Source organism: Hydra vulgaris, chromosome 05 (assembly GCF_038396675.1).
Source record: "Hydra vulgaris chromosome 05, alternate assembly HydraT2T_AEP".
NCBI lineage: Eukaryota > Metazoa > Cnidaria > Hydrozoa > Anthoathecata > Hydridae > Hydra > Hydra vulgaris.
Genome location: NC_088924.1, coordinates 20,838,607 through 20,856,767, shown reverse-complemented (window position 1 = coordinate 20,856,767; position 18,161 = coordinate 20,838,607). Strand labels below are relative to the sequence as shown.

At 25.8% G+C, this 18,161-nt stretch overlaps 1 protein-coding gene across 2 annotated transcripts in view; it reads right to left on the bottom strand.

Annotated features, from left to right (window-relative positions):
- Nucleotides 1–3,093: 3,093 nt before the first annotated feature.
- The window catches only part of LOC136080675 (A disintegrin and metalloproteinase with thrombospondin motifs adt-1-like), an 89,027-nt gene continuing 73,959 nt past the window's right edge, over nucleotides 3,094–18,161 (bottom strand). Inside the window, exons 9-14 of one of the 2 annotated variants that reach the window (XM_065797623.1) lie at nucleotides 14,618–14,743; nucleotides 14,191–14,361; nucleotides 13,929–14,099; nucleotides 12,723–12,832; nucleotides 12,500–12,564; nucleotides 3,094–3,524 (exon numbers count right to left, since the gene is read on the bottom strand). In XM_065797623.1, coding sequence (XP_065653695.1) covers nucleotides 3,509–3,524; nucleotides 12,500–12,564; nucleotides 12,723–12,832; nucleotides 13,929–14,099; nucleotides 14,191–14,361; nucleotides 14,618–14,743 — 659 coding nt within the window. In that variant the 3' untranslated portion in view covers nucleotides 3,094–3,508. The remainder of the gene's footprint in view (nucleotides 3,525–12,499; nucleotides 12,565–12,722; nucleotides 12,833–13,928; nucleotides 14,100–14,190; nucleotides 14,362–14,617; nucleotides 14,744–18,161) is intronic. The other variant, XM_065797622.1, reaches the window with a different exon arrangement.

The window sequence follows — 18,161 nt, the reverse complement described above, 5'->3', positions numbered from 1 at the left end:
CAAAAGTTGTGGACTTTAATGTCTGCCGAATCACTGACACTAGAGCCAAGCCATTCAGAGTGGAGAGCATTAAAGTCACCGACAACAACTATATTAGCTGTTGGATAAAGAGAGAGGGCTTGGTCAATATGATCAGAAATAACGTCAAAAAGTGTGCAGTCTTGAGATGAAGGAGAGCGATATAGAACAAAGAGAAAGGCAATAGAGTAAACTGGTGCTAAACGAAAGCACATAAAAGAATAGTCTGTGGATTCAAATCTAGTTTCACGACACATAGATAAATTCTTACGAATGTAAATGCCAAGGCCAAGCATGTGACTATTGGAGTCTTTACGAATTAGAGGAAGATAACCATCAACACTAAGATCACAGGGTGAGACAGCCGAACTCAAACTAGTCTCACAAAGAGCAAGTAGGTCTGGTGAACTTTGCAAAAGATAAGACTCAACAGAAGAAAAGTAACTTCGAAGACCATGAATATTAGTGAATGATAGGTTTAGAGAACTTGGTGATGATGATGGTTTTTTGTGTTTTATAGTTTTTGGTACTTTATTCATTTTTAAATTAGATTGAGGAACTTGACTCAAAGCATAGATAGTACTCAGAACACCGCTTAATAGCCTAAGCAATTGCCTCATTACTACTAATAAACCCTAAGTCATAACAAAGGGCTCCAAATGTGGCCTCCGCAATGCACACCAAAAGTACAGACAGGGACACCATCCATGCGCAACATGGCGCTGTTAATACTTTGATATTTTTCAGCTGTTGATGGAATCAGCCTCTCTGAGAGCTACCACAGAGTTCGGGAAACCTGACTACCAGCCGGCCTCAGAACCATAAAACTGAGTTTTAGAGCTGTACCCTCATTAGTAGATAATAGAATGAGTTGCCTAGTCATAAAAACAGAGACACAAGCAAAATCCATGCATTGAGTCAAGAAGATCCAGCATTCAACATCCTAAACTGGAAACAATTTGTTACAATACATCTGCGCCAGCCTAATAGATGAAGAAGGGGTGCGAGGCTGGTCAACAGATAGAATCTGTTTACCCCTTAAGTCTTTGCTAGGAGGCCTTCTACAAGAAAGTAGCTGGGTGCATTTTAGATCTGCCCAAGATGAGTATTTTTATCGAGACACTATCTCTAGCCTTTACTCAACCAAGAGCCCCAAGGCAGGGGTTGTTTTAAATCAGAGTTGGCATCTCCTAGCCTTAGCCTAAAAAGGCGTATCCTACAAGACAGCAGGACATGAAGCAGATTGTACTGGGTTACATGTTACCAGTAGCAGGATAACCTGATCTGACCTTGTTTGTTCACGTAACCTCAAATGTTTGTTCAGATAACCTCAAACTTCAAGGTTACCTCAAACCTCAAAGGTAACCTCAGGTAACCTCAAACCTCAAACTCAAATGTTTGTTAAGGTAACCCATACTAAGACATGGGTAACGTTACATGATCTGGTAATACCACTTCTTTCCGGCCATGCCCAAATCTTTGTTGATTTGAAAAGGTATTTTATTCTTCTAAGCAATTTCAAATGCCAATCGTCTTAAGTCTTAAGTATTCATTCCAAACATACACGATTTGAGTTTTAAGACATATTCAACTAACTCTTTCTCAATTTCAAAAGATTATTTATTGCACCTACCAAAATGTTTTGTTAAGTCATTTGGATATATATTTTTATGTTCCACACTCCTTTTGGTTTAGGACATCCGTATTTTAAACAAACGCCATTTAATCCGATATTGCTATAACGATAAGCAAAAATAGCTTTTTCGATATCCTCTTCTCTCCATGATCCATATCTCTGTTTTGACAATTAAAATTTTATTTTTCAGAAGGAATTTGTTAAACTTTATACACGTCTTTAAGCGGTAAAAATGATAGTCTCTGTTTTGATATTTTAAAAAATTTTTTTAAATTTGTTAAACTTTGCAAGCGTTTTTTAGCGGTCATTGTGATAGCGTCGGTACAATTTAGGATCTGCCTTGAGGTACAGTTTATGCAACTTGTCTGACATTCAGTTAATTAAAAAATTTGACAACTAATACCTTAGTATTAGTTGTCAAACTACCTAGAACTGAAAAAACTAAGGTATGTGAAATTCTAGGTATTTAAAATACTAAGGTATTTGAAATGCTAGTTATTTCGAATTTAGATAAATTATGCTTTAACATAAATACACTGAACAAATCATATCTTCTAGTTTCTTTGATGAAATACGCTTAGCCATAAATCCCTAAAAAAAGAAATCTCCAATAACAAACCACAAGAGCTTACTCTGGTCTTAATACAGTTAAATGACAAAAAAAACAGTTGACTCCTTAAATTCATTCAGAAAAATAAATAAAAAAATTTCTTGTGGTTTGTAAAAACAGTGAGTTATGTCAAAAGTAAAATATAGCCATCGGTATTACCTACTAATAGTGAAAACGTGTACCCTACTAATAGTGAAAACGTGTTAAGCAGACATTTATGAAAATCTCGTTTATTTTGAATTTTTCTGAAGTTCCACTTTTTTTATCTGAGGTATAACTTGTTATAAGTTATATTTTTTTTATGAAGTTTAGTGGTACCTTGTATAAAACAATAATCTGATAATTTGTAAAGTATACCTTATACAATATATACAATCAATTTTGAATTTAAAAAACAGAACAGTTGTTTCTATTTCTCTAAAACAATTTTGTCAAAATTGTTTCAAAACTATTTTAAACAACTATAGTCTATAGTTATATTAAAACTATTTAAAGCTATACTCTATACTTTAAACTAGGTTCTGTATTATATTTAAACAACTATAATCTATAGTAAAACTATTTCAAACAATTATAGGCTATATTTGTTTAAAAGAGCATAAGATAAAAAGGTTTGCAGAAATACAACTATTACTATACAATAAAAAAATAAAATAATACAGTTAATAAAACAAACATGTGTAGCAAAAAGTCTTTATTTTTGTGTTTTACTTAATTTATTTTTCTAACTAAACAAAGGTTTTTTTTAATCGTGTTTTATTTTAATTTTTATTGAAATTTTCATTGGATTTTGTTAACCCCACTAAACGTAAAGTAGCCATTAACTCTTTTTATTTATACTCTTATAACTGGTAAGTTATTATAAAAGTTGCTTACATAAATTGTTGCTTTACATATTATATTTTACTGCAAAAATTGCTTATATTAATTTAAGATTTCAAAAATTGCTTTTAACAAATGTTGTTAAATTTTGTAATGTCAACATATTTTATCTATTAGTAATATTGATGAAAAATATTGTTAAAAATACTATAAGAAATACTCGTTATAGTGAAATATTGAAATCTCTAGTCAATAGCTGCAACCCGGTGCACTTAAGGTATTTTCTCGAATCGTTTGATGTGAAAACTTAAAAAACTTGCTTCCTCGATTAAAACAAAAAATAGTTTTTTAAAGTACACAAGTAATTTTTTTTAAACTTAATTGAAATCCATAACAGACGCAAATTGAATGTAGGTAAAGGTTTAGCCATCTTGTTCTCTAAAGAAATAAATTTCTGAATATTGTAAAGAAATAAAAAACAATTTTCTAAAAACATAAAAAAATCTATTATAATGCCTTAAATCATATCTAATAAACACATTAAAAGTTCATGATGACCTAAGTCATCTACTTTGAGCTCCTGTCAGTTTATTTATATCTTTATAAAATGTAAACTCATTTAAACTTTTTTGTTGTTTATTAGATTAATTCTTTGTCCTATACGTTATATATTTAACAGAAACTTTAAAATATGCAATATTGTCAAAAAATTCTTTATTCTATTTAATTGCACATGAAACAAGGAAATAACTATATATATATATATATATATATATATATATATATATATATATATATATATATATATATATATATATATATATATATATATATATGTATATGTATATATGCATGTAATTATATATATGTAAATATTGTAGAGATGAGGCAAGAATTTAGATCTTTTCCGAACTTCTTGAGACAACCTAGTTTTTTCTGATCTACATCAAAGGTATGACATACTAGCAGCACCTATCCAATTCAGATATAATATTGTATCTAGAAAAACTGGAATATTTTTTTCTGATAACAAATTTTCTCAAATTCATTCCCAATTACAACTGTCAAAAGCTTAGTTGTCATCGAGACTATATGTATATAGCTGATAGTGTAAACTTGTTTCACGCAAAAGAAATTCTGCGTGGAGGGAAAAAAAGGGGGTAGAACCATCTTCTTTAAAACCAATTTGATTAGAATGATGTTCTGTTAAATCTAGGCATATATGTACGATAAGATATTTAAGAAGCTGATTAAGAACAGATGGAATTCTGATTCCTCGATAGCAATCTAGGTTTTCTATTGACGTTTTGTATGGTTTAACTAATTAAATAATTGTCGCGCTTGAAAAACATTGTAAAGCCTTTCATTTCGTATAAAAAGAGAAAAGTAATATAAAAAGAATGTTATTCAGTAAGTTTTTATGATCCTCAGCACATATTTGATAACAAATAAACAATTTATAAATACATTTTTCGATGTCAGCTGTTGAGATAGAAAAGGATTGAGTTCGTCTATTATATATTGCAGCGTTGTAAGTAGTTTTTGAAAACTATGACTAAATTCTTCAACGATTTCGTTTTTGATTTGAAAATTGTTAATTTTCCAGAGTGAGTCTTTGTTTTTTTTTCGCTGGTTTAACAGCTTTACGGATATTTTTTAGGGAATTGATATGCTTTTTGTCAACTAAGCATTTTTTAAGCTATTGTGTCAGCAAGGTTTTTAAAACTTATATGTCTCTTGTTGTCCAAAAAGTTTTTCACTTCCAAAAGGCAGGATTTTTGATTTTAGATTATGTTTTTTTTTAATTTCTGTTTCTATATTTTTTTCCGTAAATGCGTAACTAATAAATGCTCTATATAGTTAAAGATTTATAAATCAATAAACCACTCATTCTTCCATGCATGTTTAGGAAATGAATCATATTTTTACATTACATTATTAATTTCATTTCATAAGCTGCTGTCTCCAAAGTAGATACCAAAAAAGGATAACTTAACAATTTGTAAAACCCAGTTTTGCTCTTTTATTGATGCAATATGGTCAACGTAAGAAGAATTAGAGAGAGTTTGATGCACATTTAAGTACGCAAGACCAGCACCTCTGATTATATCGACAAATACGAGCTCGTTTAATAAATAAAATTAGTGGAGTTTTTTGAAATGTTTTGTGTTTTATTTTTCTGAAGTTTTGAATCATATATTTTATAAGAAAATCGCTAAAAGTCAACAGAAATAAATATTTTCCTTAATCCTTATAATGCTCATAACTAAAGCAGTTTTTTGTAATTTTGTATTTAAAAATTTGTACATTGACGTGTTAAATTGATTTATCGGTCATTCCATATAAGATTGCTATAATTCAAAAATATTTAAACTGAATATTAGAAATGATCTTTTTAAATTAAATTAACAAACACATTAGTGCATTAAAAAAAATAACTTCAATTCGTCATTTATTTTTATGCATGTATAGCACGCATAAAAACAAATGACATGTGGAGATGTTTAAAGTTTGGTAGCCATTTTAAATACTTTATGATATAAAAAACATGGATTTCTTAACACGAAGTTGTTACACGTTTTCCATTAGTTTTTTAATTTTTAATTCTCAGAATAATCATTAGTGATTAAGTAAGTTTGTTAATAAGTGATATTATTATTATCTCAATTATCAGTTGGTATGTTACTAAAAAGAACAAAGGCGTTTTTCACCGTCACGACCGCAACTATTATAACAAATTTAGTGTTTTTATACAACCTAAATTTAATTAAAAAATATATACCGAAAACATTTTAGTTGAAATGATTATGTATGTAAAAAAAATTTATAATATCCTTGTCTGGAAAAAAGTAGAATGCAATTTCTTTTTGTGACGACCGCAACATAACAGATGTTTCAATGTTTCAATGCGTCGTTTTAATGTTTAAGTGCATCCAAAAGATTTTAAAATGCGTCAAGGAAAAAGATTTAATTCGAGATACCCTAATTAAAACACGTGTTATAAAGAGTATTTTAAACAATTGATATACCTGTGTATTTAAAGGTTATGAACCAATTTAAAACATAAATTATTTGACATAATCTACATAATAATACAGAAAATATATAAATAATAAAACAAAGCCTAAATTGTATAAACAAGTTTGTAAATATTATAGAGAAAGAAAGAAAACTAATTTAAAAGAATTAAAAGAAATTGAAAAAGAACAAAGTAATACTCGTCGCCAACAATCAACGCTGAAGCAAGAATTAAAAAAAATAAGGAGCTTGATAAATTACGACAGCGTAAACACAGAAATCTTCTAAAAGCTTAAGGTATCATTGATATTCCTTTCTCTTTTTCTAGTAAAATGGAAAAATCCGTCTATCATTCAAGTTCGTCAGAAGCGTTGGCTGTGAACCGCGTTAAATTGGCTTTACCAATGTCGCCACAAAAAGCAGATTATTTCATTAAACAATTAGCAATAAAAATGAACATCTCTTAACCAGATATATCAAAAATAAAAAAGCGCATCCGTTAATCTTCTAGTGTATTTAATCATGTATTAGAGTTTTACAAACGCGAAGAAATATCTCAATGGACTCCAGGTATAAAAGACTTTATAAAAATTGATCGTGAAAAATTTAAAAATTGTTACTTGTTACTTAAATTAAGGGAATGTTATTCTCTGAACGCAGAAGAATTTGGTAGCGAGATAAAATTTTACAAGTTTTATGCGCTTCATCAAGCTCAAATACTCACATATTCAAACACGCCTCTTGAAACCTGCTATTGTATGATTCATGAAAATTTTATTAATATATACAACGCTTTTTCCTCAAACCTTAATTTGTAACTTTTTAACACAAAGTGAGTAAAAAAATGGATTCTTTGCAGCCCTCTCACTCCAGATTGTCTCCTCATGCCATGTAGTTTTTGTGCTAACTGTCCTAACAATCGAACGCTACCACCATCCAAATAACAAAATAAATAATGCATTGAAGTCAGTTGCATAAATTGGTACAAAGACAAGGTTACAAATTGTCTTTAGCAGGGATTGATCAAACAGGCTTTGTATGCAACATATACAGAGTTTTTGAAAATGCTACCTCAACTTTGGATTCACCATTTAATTAAACGTCACCAAGCGTCTGTTTATCACCACCAAATAGATAATTTTATGGATGGTAAATTAACTATTAATATACTTTTGTTTTAGCCAAAACTATTGTTATACTCATCAAGAACAAGTTCAAAGTGCTTATTTGAGTCAATATCAAATAACAATCATCGCTGCTACTATTTATGGTAAATATTTGAAAATATGTTTGCTTATTTAACAAATAAAAAATGATCACAGCAAAACATGCTTCAGTGTTTACCTTGAATTAACTTTAAAAGTATTATTCTGAATCAGCTAAATTTTCATTTCTTTTACTTTTACCTATGAGGGATGTATAACGTTTATATTATATTTTTTAAAGGCATAGGCAACAAATTTAATTACACACAAAGTAACGTTGTGGAGTGATGGTCCATCTTCTCAATTTAAAAACCGCTTCATAGTAAAATTCCTGAAGTATTGTCAAGTGACATTTAATATTCTAACTTTCGAGTGGAATTTTGTTTGCACGGAAAAGAAGCCATTTATGAGGTAGGAGAAACTTTAAAAAGAATGGCATAGCAAAAAGTTTAAGCAAGACAAGTTTTTATTTAAATGCGTGGATATTTTATGAAGCTATATGCAAAGATTTGACGGTAAATTTAATATATTTGACTGAAAATGAAATCGATCAACATAGTCTGCTAAGCGATACTTTACTGCTAGCAGAAACGGTTGAAGATATACAACTTTACCATTACTGGGCATTTAAGAATACAATTTTTAGCATGAAAAATATCACCAATATCAGACGAATAACACAGCAAACAAAAAAGCTTTATTTAGTATGTTGATTTCGTTTATTTAAATATTGCAATTTATTAAAGTGGTTTGTTACGTTTATTTATTAAAAAATAGTTGATGTTTCTTTTATATCACGACCGCCACTGGTTTTATTTTGAAATAGCGATACAACTATAGCATAAAATTTACAATAAATTTTTCAGATAGTAGTACGTGACTATATGTACACATTACCAAAAAAAAAAAGGTTTATTAAATTCCTAGCTTATATTTTCACCTTTTGCAGTAGAAGTGTCACGACCGCGACTATATGAAATGGCCCTTTAACTTAAATTAATAAATTATATATATATATATATATATATAATATATAATTTTTATAATTAATATATATATATATATATAATTATATATATATATATATATATATATATATATATATATATATATATATATATATATATTTATATATATATATATATATATATATATATTTAAAAGTTAGTACACAAAATGTTATAAATTTACTAAAGTTAATCTTAAAAAGCCTTGGTTTTCACACAACCAAATTCTATGTATCACGTTCCAGAACCAAGCCATTTGATAATTTGTTTTTAAAATTTAATAAACATCATTTCAGGGTATGTTAATGAAGAAATATTACAAAAATATTGTATTTTAAATGTTTTATTTGCAATAGTTTTAATAAGTATTTTTATCTGTCATATAATGTGGTAATGTGTGTTTTTACTATCTGTTAGAATGTGTTATATTAGGCTTTATATGGATTTATATTTTGTAAATGTTTATGTAAGTGTTTCTATATGTGTGCTGTTAGTAGTTGAAATATGCACAATAAACTCTAGATAATTTGATAATTTTTGATAACTTAAACTAATTTTGAAAATCGAGTTAAGCCTTTATATATGGAACTCATTTATTCTCTAACAAGCTAATTTCTTGGTCCTTTGGAGGTTTGAGAGTATACAGTAATATGTTATGCTATTTGTTCGTTTCGGATGTTGTTGTTGTAATGTTTTGCAATGATGGGGAACCTTGCTATTCTTCATGTCGGTGTCAATCGTAAAAAATGATTATAGAGTCGTTTCATTACTGAAACTGGCTACATATTTATATTATATTCACTAAAAGATATATAAATTTATGTTTATAAAATTCATATATATTAAGTAAAAGTCAGAGACTCGTTTTTTAAAAAAAATATATTTTTATCGTTCTTTTTGGCGTTGCTTTTTTCAAAAAGAATTTATAGTCCAGACTTGCAACAAAAGTTTTGAAACTTTCCTGAAGAAAAAAATAACATCTCCAAAAAAAAATTTTTCATTTGTTTTCTACTTAGTCACGTTTTTGAGTTTTCAAATTCATAAATAGAGTTTATAGCTCATTATTATTTAATTAAGGTGTAATAAGTTTTATTAATAACAATTCCATTTTCAGGTCAACTTCCTCCACTTAGGACTAGTTTTTGAAAGTTTTTCTGCATAGAACAATTTAAGTAATCTTTTATATATTAATCGTTTTCTTAAAGCAAAAACTAAGTTTCGTTAATTTTCAAAATATTTACTAAAAGCTATATAATAATGAAACAATGTTATTATTTGAACTTCTTTTATAAGCACTTTTAATACTTTTTATGCTCAGTAAAGTTTTTTTTATTTCAAAGTTTATTTTTATTTTATCTCAAGAAAAATGTTTTTCGTTTTTCACATAAATATTTAAATTTTTTTCTTTAGAATTATTATTTTGGATTGTATGGCCACCTTTTTTTGTTTTATATTTCCGTTATATGAAGCCGTTTATACTTTTATTACCTCTGGTGATTACAATCCAGATGACTTCTATTTGCTATAAGTATTAATTTTTAGCACAAATAACAGCTATATATAATTATTTAATTATAAATTAATTATAATTATTTAACTATAAAATAATCAAAATTATTTAACTATAAAATAATTATAATAATTTAATTATAAAATAATTATATTTATGTAATTATAAAATAATTATAATTATTTAATTACAAAATAGTTATAACTCTTTAATTATAAAATAATTATAATTCTTTAAATATAAAATAATTATAATTATTTAATTATGAAATAATTGTAATTCTTTAATTATAAAATAATTATAATTATTTAATTATAAAATAATTATAGATATTTAATTATAAAATAATTAGAGATATTTAATTATAAAATAATTAAAACTATTTAGTTATAAAATAATTATATATATTTAGTTATAAAATAATTATAAAAATTTAATTATAAAATAGTTATAATTATTTAACTATAAAATAATTGTAATTATTTAACTATAAAATAATTATAACTATTTAAATATAAAATAATTATAATTACTTAATTGTAAAATAATTGTAATTATTTAATTATAAAACTAATTATTAAATTGCCAAAATAGATATTAAAAACAGATTAATTAAAGGATTTTGTTAAAAGTACTTTACAAAAAAGTTTCTATAATAAATATCAAACCGATAGACCTAACTTATTTGACATAACTAGGACTAATGTGCCGTTTGTGTGTCCTCTTTTGCTTATTAAGCAGAGAGGTTTACAAAAATTAATTGACAAGTAATTTTACTATAACCTTAAGTTTCCATAAACACTAGGAGAAATACTATGCAAATTTCATCTATGTTATAGATTGTTAAAAACAACGTCTCATTTCATGTATGTATATATATGTCTCATTTCATGTATGTATATATATATGTATATATATATATATATATATATATATATATATATATATATATATATATATATATATATATATATATATATATATATATATATATATATATATATATATATATATATATATATTTATAAACATGAATGAAATGATCAATCCATTAAAAACTACGGATGTGTCATTTCATGTATGTATATATTCATATATATATACATAAATGAAATGATCAATCCGTTAAAAACTACGGATGTCATATTTCATGTGTGTATATATAAATATAATATATATATATATATATATATATATATATATATATATATATATATATATATATATATATATATATACATATATATATATATATATATATATATATAAATATATATAAATCTTTATATAAATAAATGTATATATATGTATATATATATATATATATATATATATATATATATAAACATATATATATATATTTATATATATATATAAATATATATATATAATAAAAATATATATATATATATATATATATATATATATATATATATATATATATATATATTATAAGCATTAAAACAATACGGTATCATACTAATTATTTCTTTTTTAAGTAATAAATAGTATGATACCGTACATGATGTTTTAATGCTTATAATATTATTACACATGCTATTAAAGATGTTGCTAAAATTTTATATATATACATATATATATATGTATAAATATATATATATATATATATATATATATATATATATATATATATATATATATATATACATATATATATAAATATATATATATATATATATATATATGTATATATATATATATATATATATATATATTTTATATGTATATATATGTATATATACATATATATATATATATATATATATATATATATATATATATATATATATATATATATCTTTATATATATATATATATATGTATGTATATGTACATATATATATATATATATATATATATATATATATATATATATATATCTTTATATATATATATATATATATATATATGTATGTATATGTACATATATATATATATATATATATATATATATCTTTATATATATATATATATGTATGTATATTGTACACATATATATATATATATATATATATATATATTTATATATATATGTATATATATATATATATATATATATATATATATATATATATTATATATATATATATATATGTATATATATATATATATATATATATATATATATTTATATATATATATATATGTATATATATATATATATATATATATATATATATATATATATATATATATATATATATATATATATAAAGGCTCATATGTTCACACAGAATAAAGATGTTTTAAATCAATGAATTTGAAGTCTAAAAACAAACTATTTTTAAAATTTGTAATTTACAATATTTATTAAGCATGTACCAGGTATAATCGAAGCTCATCTTGGTACTTCCATACTATTTAAATATAGTTTGTCATGTAAAAACTATTTTGTATTAGTTTTTACTAAGACAAATAATTTAGGTTAAAATTGAGAGCATCTAATTGTTTATGAAATAATTGTTTTTAATTATAATATAATTGTGTATATTTTTATTTTCATTTAATTGAAGGTTTTGTCCTTAAAATAATTATTAAGGTTTTGCGAATAAGCATTATGCAGTACCCTACCTACAATCCTGCTGAAAAGAATACAATTAAATTTAAAATAGCAACGTACTTTTAGAATTAATACTTAAAATATTTACTTACTTTATAGAATGAATCATAACATTAAAACCTACTTTACTTTTAAGATTTTTGTAAAGTTTAGTAACCTAAATAAAAAATACAACAAAGGTATTCTGATACAATAAACAAAATATTTTAGAGGACAGAATCATACTTTCCTTATAATTCTGTAACCAACCATCTATACCGATTTAAAAAACAATTTCAAAGCTAATGATAAAAAAGAAATAAAAAAAAAAATTACCGCCTCTTCTATTCTACTTTTTAGATCTAATGAAGGATAACTGTTTAAATCGGAGTATGGCTCTATATAATATTCGCCAGTAATCGAAATTGCAAGGTTAAGTTCTGCTACTATAAATAAAAAGTTCAAACTTCAAACTCATAGAAATAAAATAACTGCATTATTATTCATATAAACAAATGAATGATGATTATTGACAGTACCTTGCCAAAACTTTAATAAATGAATAATTTTAAATTTGATTATATATTTCAAGTTTAATGAGTTTTATTAACAAACTTTTAATATAGCATATAAATAAGGTTATTAATGCTTTCTTGTGTTCAGTCAATGTTAATTCTTTTTTAATTTTTATTTGCAATAAATCTTTATGCCTATATAGTTTTAGGTTCAAGAACTACCCAGCAAATATTTTTTTAAATGGATTCGCATTGTTCCTATATGAGCATTTTAGGCGGATAGAGGTATAGTGGAGTTTTGCTCATTGGTTACTTAGTGAACAGCCTATAATATTTTAATTTGTCGTAAAGTTGGTAATCATTGCCACTTTATGACAAGTATTATTAGAAGTCGCAAATGGTCTACTATGTAACCGACGAGCGAAACTACAGTAAAATGTTCGGGTTCACTGTAGTTCTTATAGGTTTTTTTTTTTAAAGGTTTCAGCAAACATTTCATTTGCTATGAAATGTTTGCTGGGTAGTCGATGATGCATTTAACTTTACCAATTAACTATTGAAAAAATTTTTTAAAATATAACTACAGCAATATCAATTTTTTTTTAAAAACTTCTACAAAAATTATATCTCAAAAACTTAAAAAGGAATTATGTGAAAAAATATGTTAACTCTATATCATAAACAAATAAAGATGTTTAAAGATGGGTTATTTCTTTTTTCCTTTATTATTTACTACTTGAGTACTTGATATAACACAGCTCTGCTAATGCCTATTTACCGTTTTAATGACATTAGTTTATTTGCTTTTAATGAAAAAAATGTTGCTTTTATTATTTCGCAAAATATTTAGCTGGGTTTTTAATTTACTTAGAGCAACTCAATATTAATTTTACTTCTTATTTTTTAACGATTTTATGATAAATTTAAAATGCTCATGCATTTCTTTTTACTCTCAAAACTTTTTTAGAAGTAATCTAAAATTTACTATCAAATTTAGTGTAAACGCTAAGTCATTAAATTTTTTTACCTGAGCATTTTTTCCAAGGACAATCAGCAGCTTCAGTATTTGCTCCATAACAAAACAAGCCATTATTTTTTGGAGTGGGATTAGAGCAATTGCGAAATCTAACTTTAACACCACCTTCACATGGGTAATTACACAATGACCATTCTGACCAATTTGACCAACCACCATTCACTATAATATTCAAAGAAAGCATTTTTACTAAAGCTGTTAAGTGTTATATTGATAATATAAATATTGAAAAACTAAAAACTTTAAAAAATACCTGAGCAAATACCATTATTAGGACATTCTTCAACATAACTGCTGATTCCCATACAATCTTGACCATAATGTTTTGGTGCAGGGTTGTCACAACTTCTGTTGAATGTTATTACTCCACCATCACAATTTTTTGAACATTCAGTACCTATCCAGTTACCCCACATTCCATCTACTAAAAAGTTTAATTTATCGATTTTACTAATTGTTTAACAATTTATTGAATAAGTGTATTAAAAAATGAAAAGCTTTTTATAATATAATTTTATTTCTTTAACTAAATTTTATTTTTAAATTACAAATTATATAAACTCCTCAAGTTTGCATTTCCTTTATTGACTTAACTTAAGTGTCAGGTAATAGAGTCTAAAAAAACAAGTTTGATTTTTAAATCAGTTCAAATTTTATCAAATAGAGTTTTTCTTTCATACCTGGACAGTTTACAACATTGCAACTTTCCACTTTTTTTGCAATATCTTTTACCGCACCAAAGGTATAGCTTGATTTTTTACCTTCTCCGCATGTTGCAGAACATTCACTCCAAGGGGACCATTCCTCTAAAAAACGACGTTATTTGAAATAATGGTTTTTACCTCACCATCAATACCAAATTAATTATCTTTATCATCAGAATTTTTATTATCATCAACTTAAATTATTAAAAACTTTTTTAGACATTCAAAAAATAAGAAGATTCGTTGGTATGTGGCGAAATTAACTTGTTAATAAATTTTTAGGCAAATTTATGCTAAATAGGATTGGGCTTCCGGTTTTCTTAACAGTGAAACTAAACCAAAATTCTTAATTTGATACTTTTATTGATTTACTATAACATTGTCCTAAATAGTTGAACTCAATATACTAATAAATAAACTGGAAGGTTTAATGCAAAAAGAACTTATATATTGATAAGTAACAAAGATTAACAAAGATAAATGCACGGAGATAAATCAAATAAAGAAAGATTTGTGCGAAAAAGAAAGGACAAACGGAAACATTTGCGTATATTTCTTACGAAAAGCCTATCGTACAACGAGTGGAAGCAAATAAATAAAACCTCATAACCTATTTTATTTACATTTTACATTTAAACTGATAAAACTTTTAATTGTATACTTATAATTAACAAAAAAACCTTCAAAGGAAATCCAAAATCATTTGAATAAGAAATTTTCTTTTACGAACGTCTTTACTTAAACATTTTGGATTTTAATTATTTAAAATAAATGATACAGTGGATGCAACTTTTACACATGTGGTAGGTTTCACATCTTGTTTTTAAATCTTCAAATTCTTATTCTACTAAATTCCTTTTTATTTATTTGTCTTTTTCCCCTTTATTATCATTTCGTTCAAAGCAACTGTGACACAGTGTTTAGCGTACTTGCTTTAGAATCAAGAGATTCAAGGTTCAAAGCATGCCCTGGGCATATTTTGCGCCATTGGAAAGAAAAAAGGCATGATTTTTTAGTTAAATGCTCTTCCACAGTGGTCTGTGACAAGGCCATTTGGTCTTCTTGGGTTACCTTAAACAAAAAACAACAAAAAAAAATTCTAGTAGCTGAAACATTCTTGAACCATATTCTCAATTGTGTTACCCTAATTGTTTTAAAATTCATGAACTTACTGAACTATGCCTCATTTGATTCAAACATTTTAAACATGGTCTTAAAAAGTTACCTGCTGTCAGAGTTTCTGCAGGTACTTTAGCGTCAACATCTGCAGATTCACTTACAACCTCAAAGACACAAACAAGGTCTGGGTAAAGAGAAATCTGGGGTCATGTGTGTAACCAAAAATCCTACTAAGCGCTTCCTAATTGACCAATCTCCTGATTGCATTTATACTGTGAAGCCGTTTCAAGTGTACAAGATCCAGTTTATCTGACAGCTGTGCTTTCCACGTATCGCTTTAAGTAGAAGATTCTCGCAAAAATGTTCCAGATTTATTGATAAGGTAATGTAAGGAGACTGCTGCTAATGATTTTTAAGTGGTATCTGATTTTACAAGGATAAGTCTATTAGCATGGGACCAAATATGCCCCGGGATGGCATGTTTCATGAAAAAAGAAAATCTTTTGTAAACTCCAACTATATTCAAAGCCTTGTGTCAGCAGAAATACAATTTGTTTATGAACACTAAAATCCTGAGTATTATCAAGTTAAAACTGTAAATTTAAACTGAAACAACCCTTTTTACTTCTAATAAAATAACTAAACGAATTAAAGACTTTAATGTAGTTGTGGCATGGTTCACTGTTGACTTTAAAAGTATTTCAACTTAAGTTTTTCATAAATTTCTTCTTCTTTCCAAGCCTAGTAGATGATGCCTGCTGCAACTTATTGGACTTAATGACGCCTTCTATATAGGATTGAAGAAAAGAGTCACATTTAGACAACAGTCACAAATTTAACAGGTTTAACAGTAACAGATTTAAAAAAAAATTACCACTCTGATGATTGGTATTTTCCAAAATGTATGCAAATTCATTCCATGTGAGCTGTAGGGAAACCCCGGTTTACCAATTAATTTAATAATTTCTACAGCACTTCCAAAACCATGTGTCTTTCTTTTACTTTTTTTGAACTTTGTTTGTTGAGGTGACCAATAATAGTTTGGTTATTTTTCGAATGTGTGTATGCTATTAACTATTGTTTATGTACTTTTATGCAATCATATAGGTGCTTCCATTTATTGAACCCATTTATAAAACGCAATTTGTTGTCCGCCTTACCAAGGGCTTAGCATAATGTTTAGTAAAGTTTTTCTGCTAATGGATATATTATTCACTGTCAGGTATTGTTTAAGTCTAGTTTTTAAAAACTCTTGCTGGATTAAATTTAAGCGGATTGGAGAGAGTGTAAGTCAAAGAGGATTTTCAAAATACAAAATAAAAGCACTCATATTTGTGTAAATGTTTTATGCGCTTTAACGAGGTCATTTTGTTAACTATTGCTCCTTCGATCATATTCTATTGAAATTAATATAAACACTCTTGGCCGCAGAAATATTTAAATAAAATTGTCTTTCTTAAGTTTTTTATGCGTTTATATAACGCTATTATGTCACTTTTATCACAGAAAAATATTTGATTAAAGACAAGAAATAATTTTGAATATGTAGGTAATCAAAGAGGCACTTTTGCGCAGGATGGGACCGTCGCCGGTAATTCGCGTTTCTCTAAGTGTCCAATTCGCCTTTTACAATCGTAGGCAATTAAAAGTAATTCTACAGAGCGCAGTACACAATTTTTCTTATCCAGTAACAATTGCGCTTGAGCTCAAATAGAAACTGCCGCCTTAACGACAAAAAGTATACTTAGCCGACTTAAAACGGCATTCCGCACTCACAGTTTTATACTATGGCGAATTCTTTACGTGATTTTCGTTCGGCATCATCTAGAATTTGCCGCACAATTAAAATAAATTATCGAGAAAAGTAGTCTTTCAATAAACGCATATAAAACTAAATATACATTATTTTATAAAAAAACAAAAAAAAAAAACCTTGCCACTTATTTAATCAAAAAATTTGATGTTAGTTTATATTTTAGTATTTAATTGTTTGAAACCTTTTTTCCTACAATTTTATGCGCTGACCGGTTAATTAAAAATGTCTGCTTGTTTTGGCTGATTAATAATTTTAGTTGGTTATTTATTGCTACAAATTATTTTCAATATTTCTACACAATTTTTATATAAAATAAAATTGAGTTTAATTATAAAGCGTAAATAAATTTCAAATATAGTAAGGGAATTTGATAAAAGATCTAAAATGAAATGTTGCATCATGGTATTTCACCTTGTATTTTATAGAAAAATGATGATATTTTGTGCGTCTGGGTGATATAATACATTACATACATACATATATATATTTATATATACATATATATATATATAAATATATATATATATAAATATATATATATATATATATATATATATATATATATATATATATATATATATATAT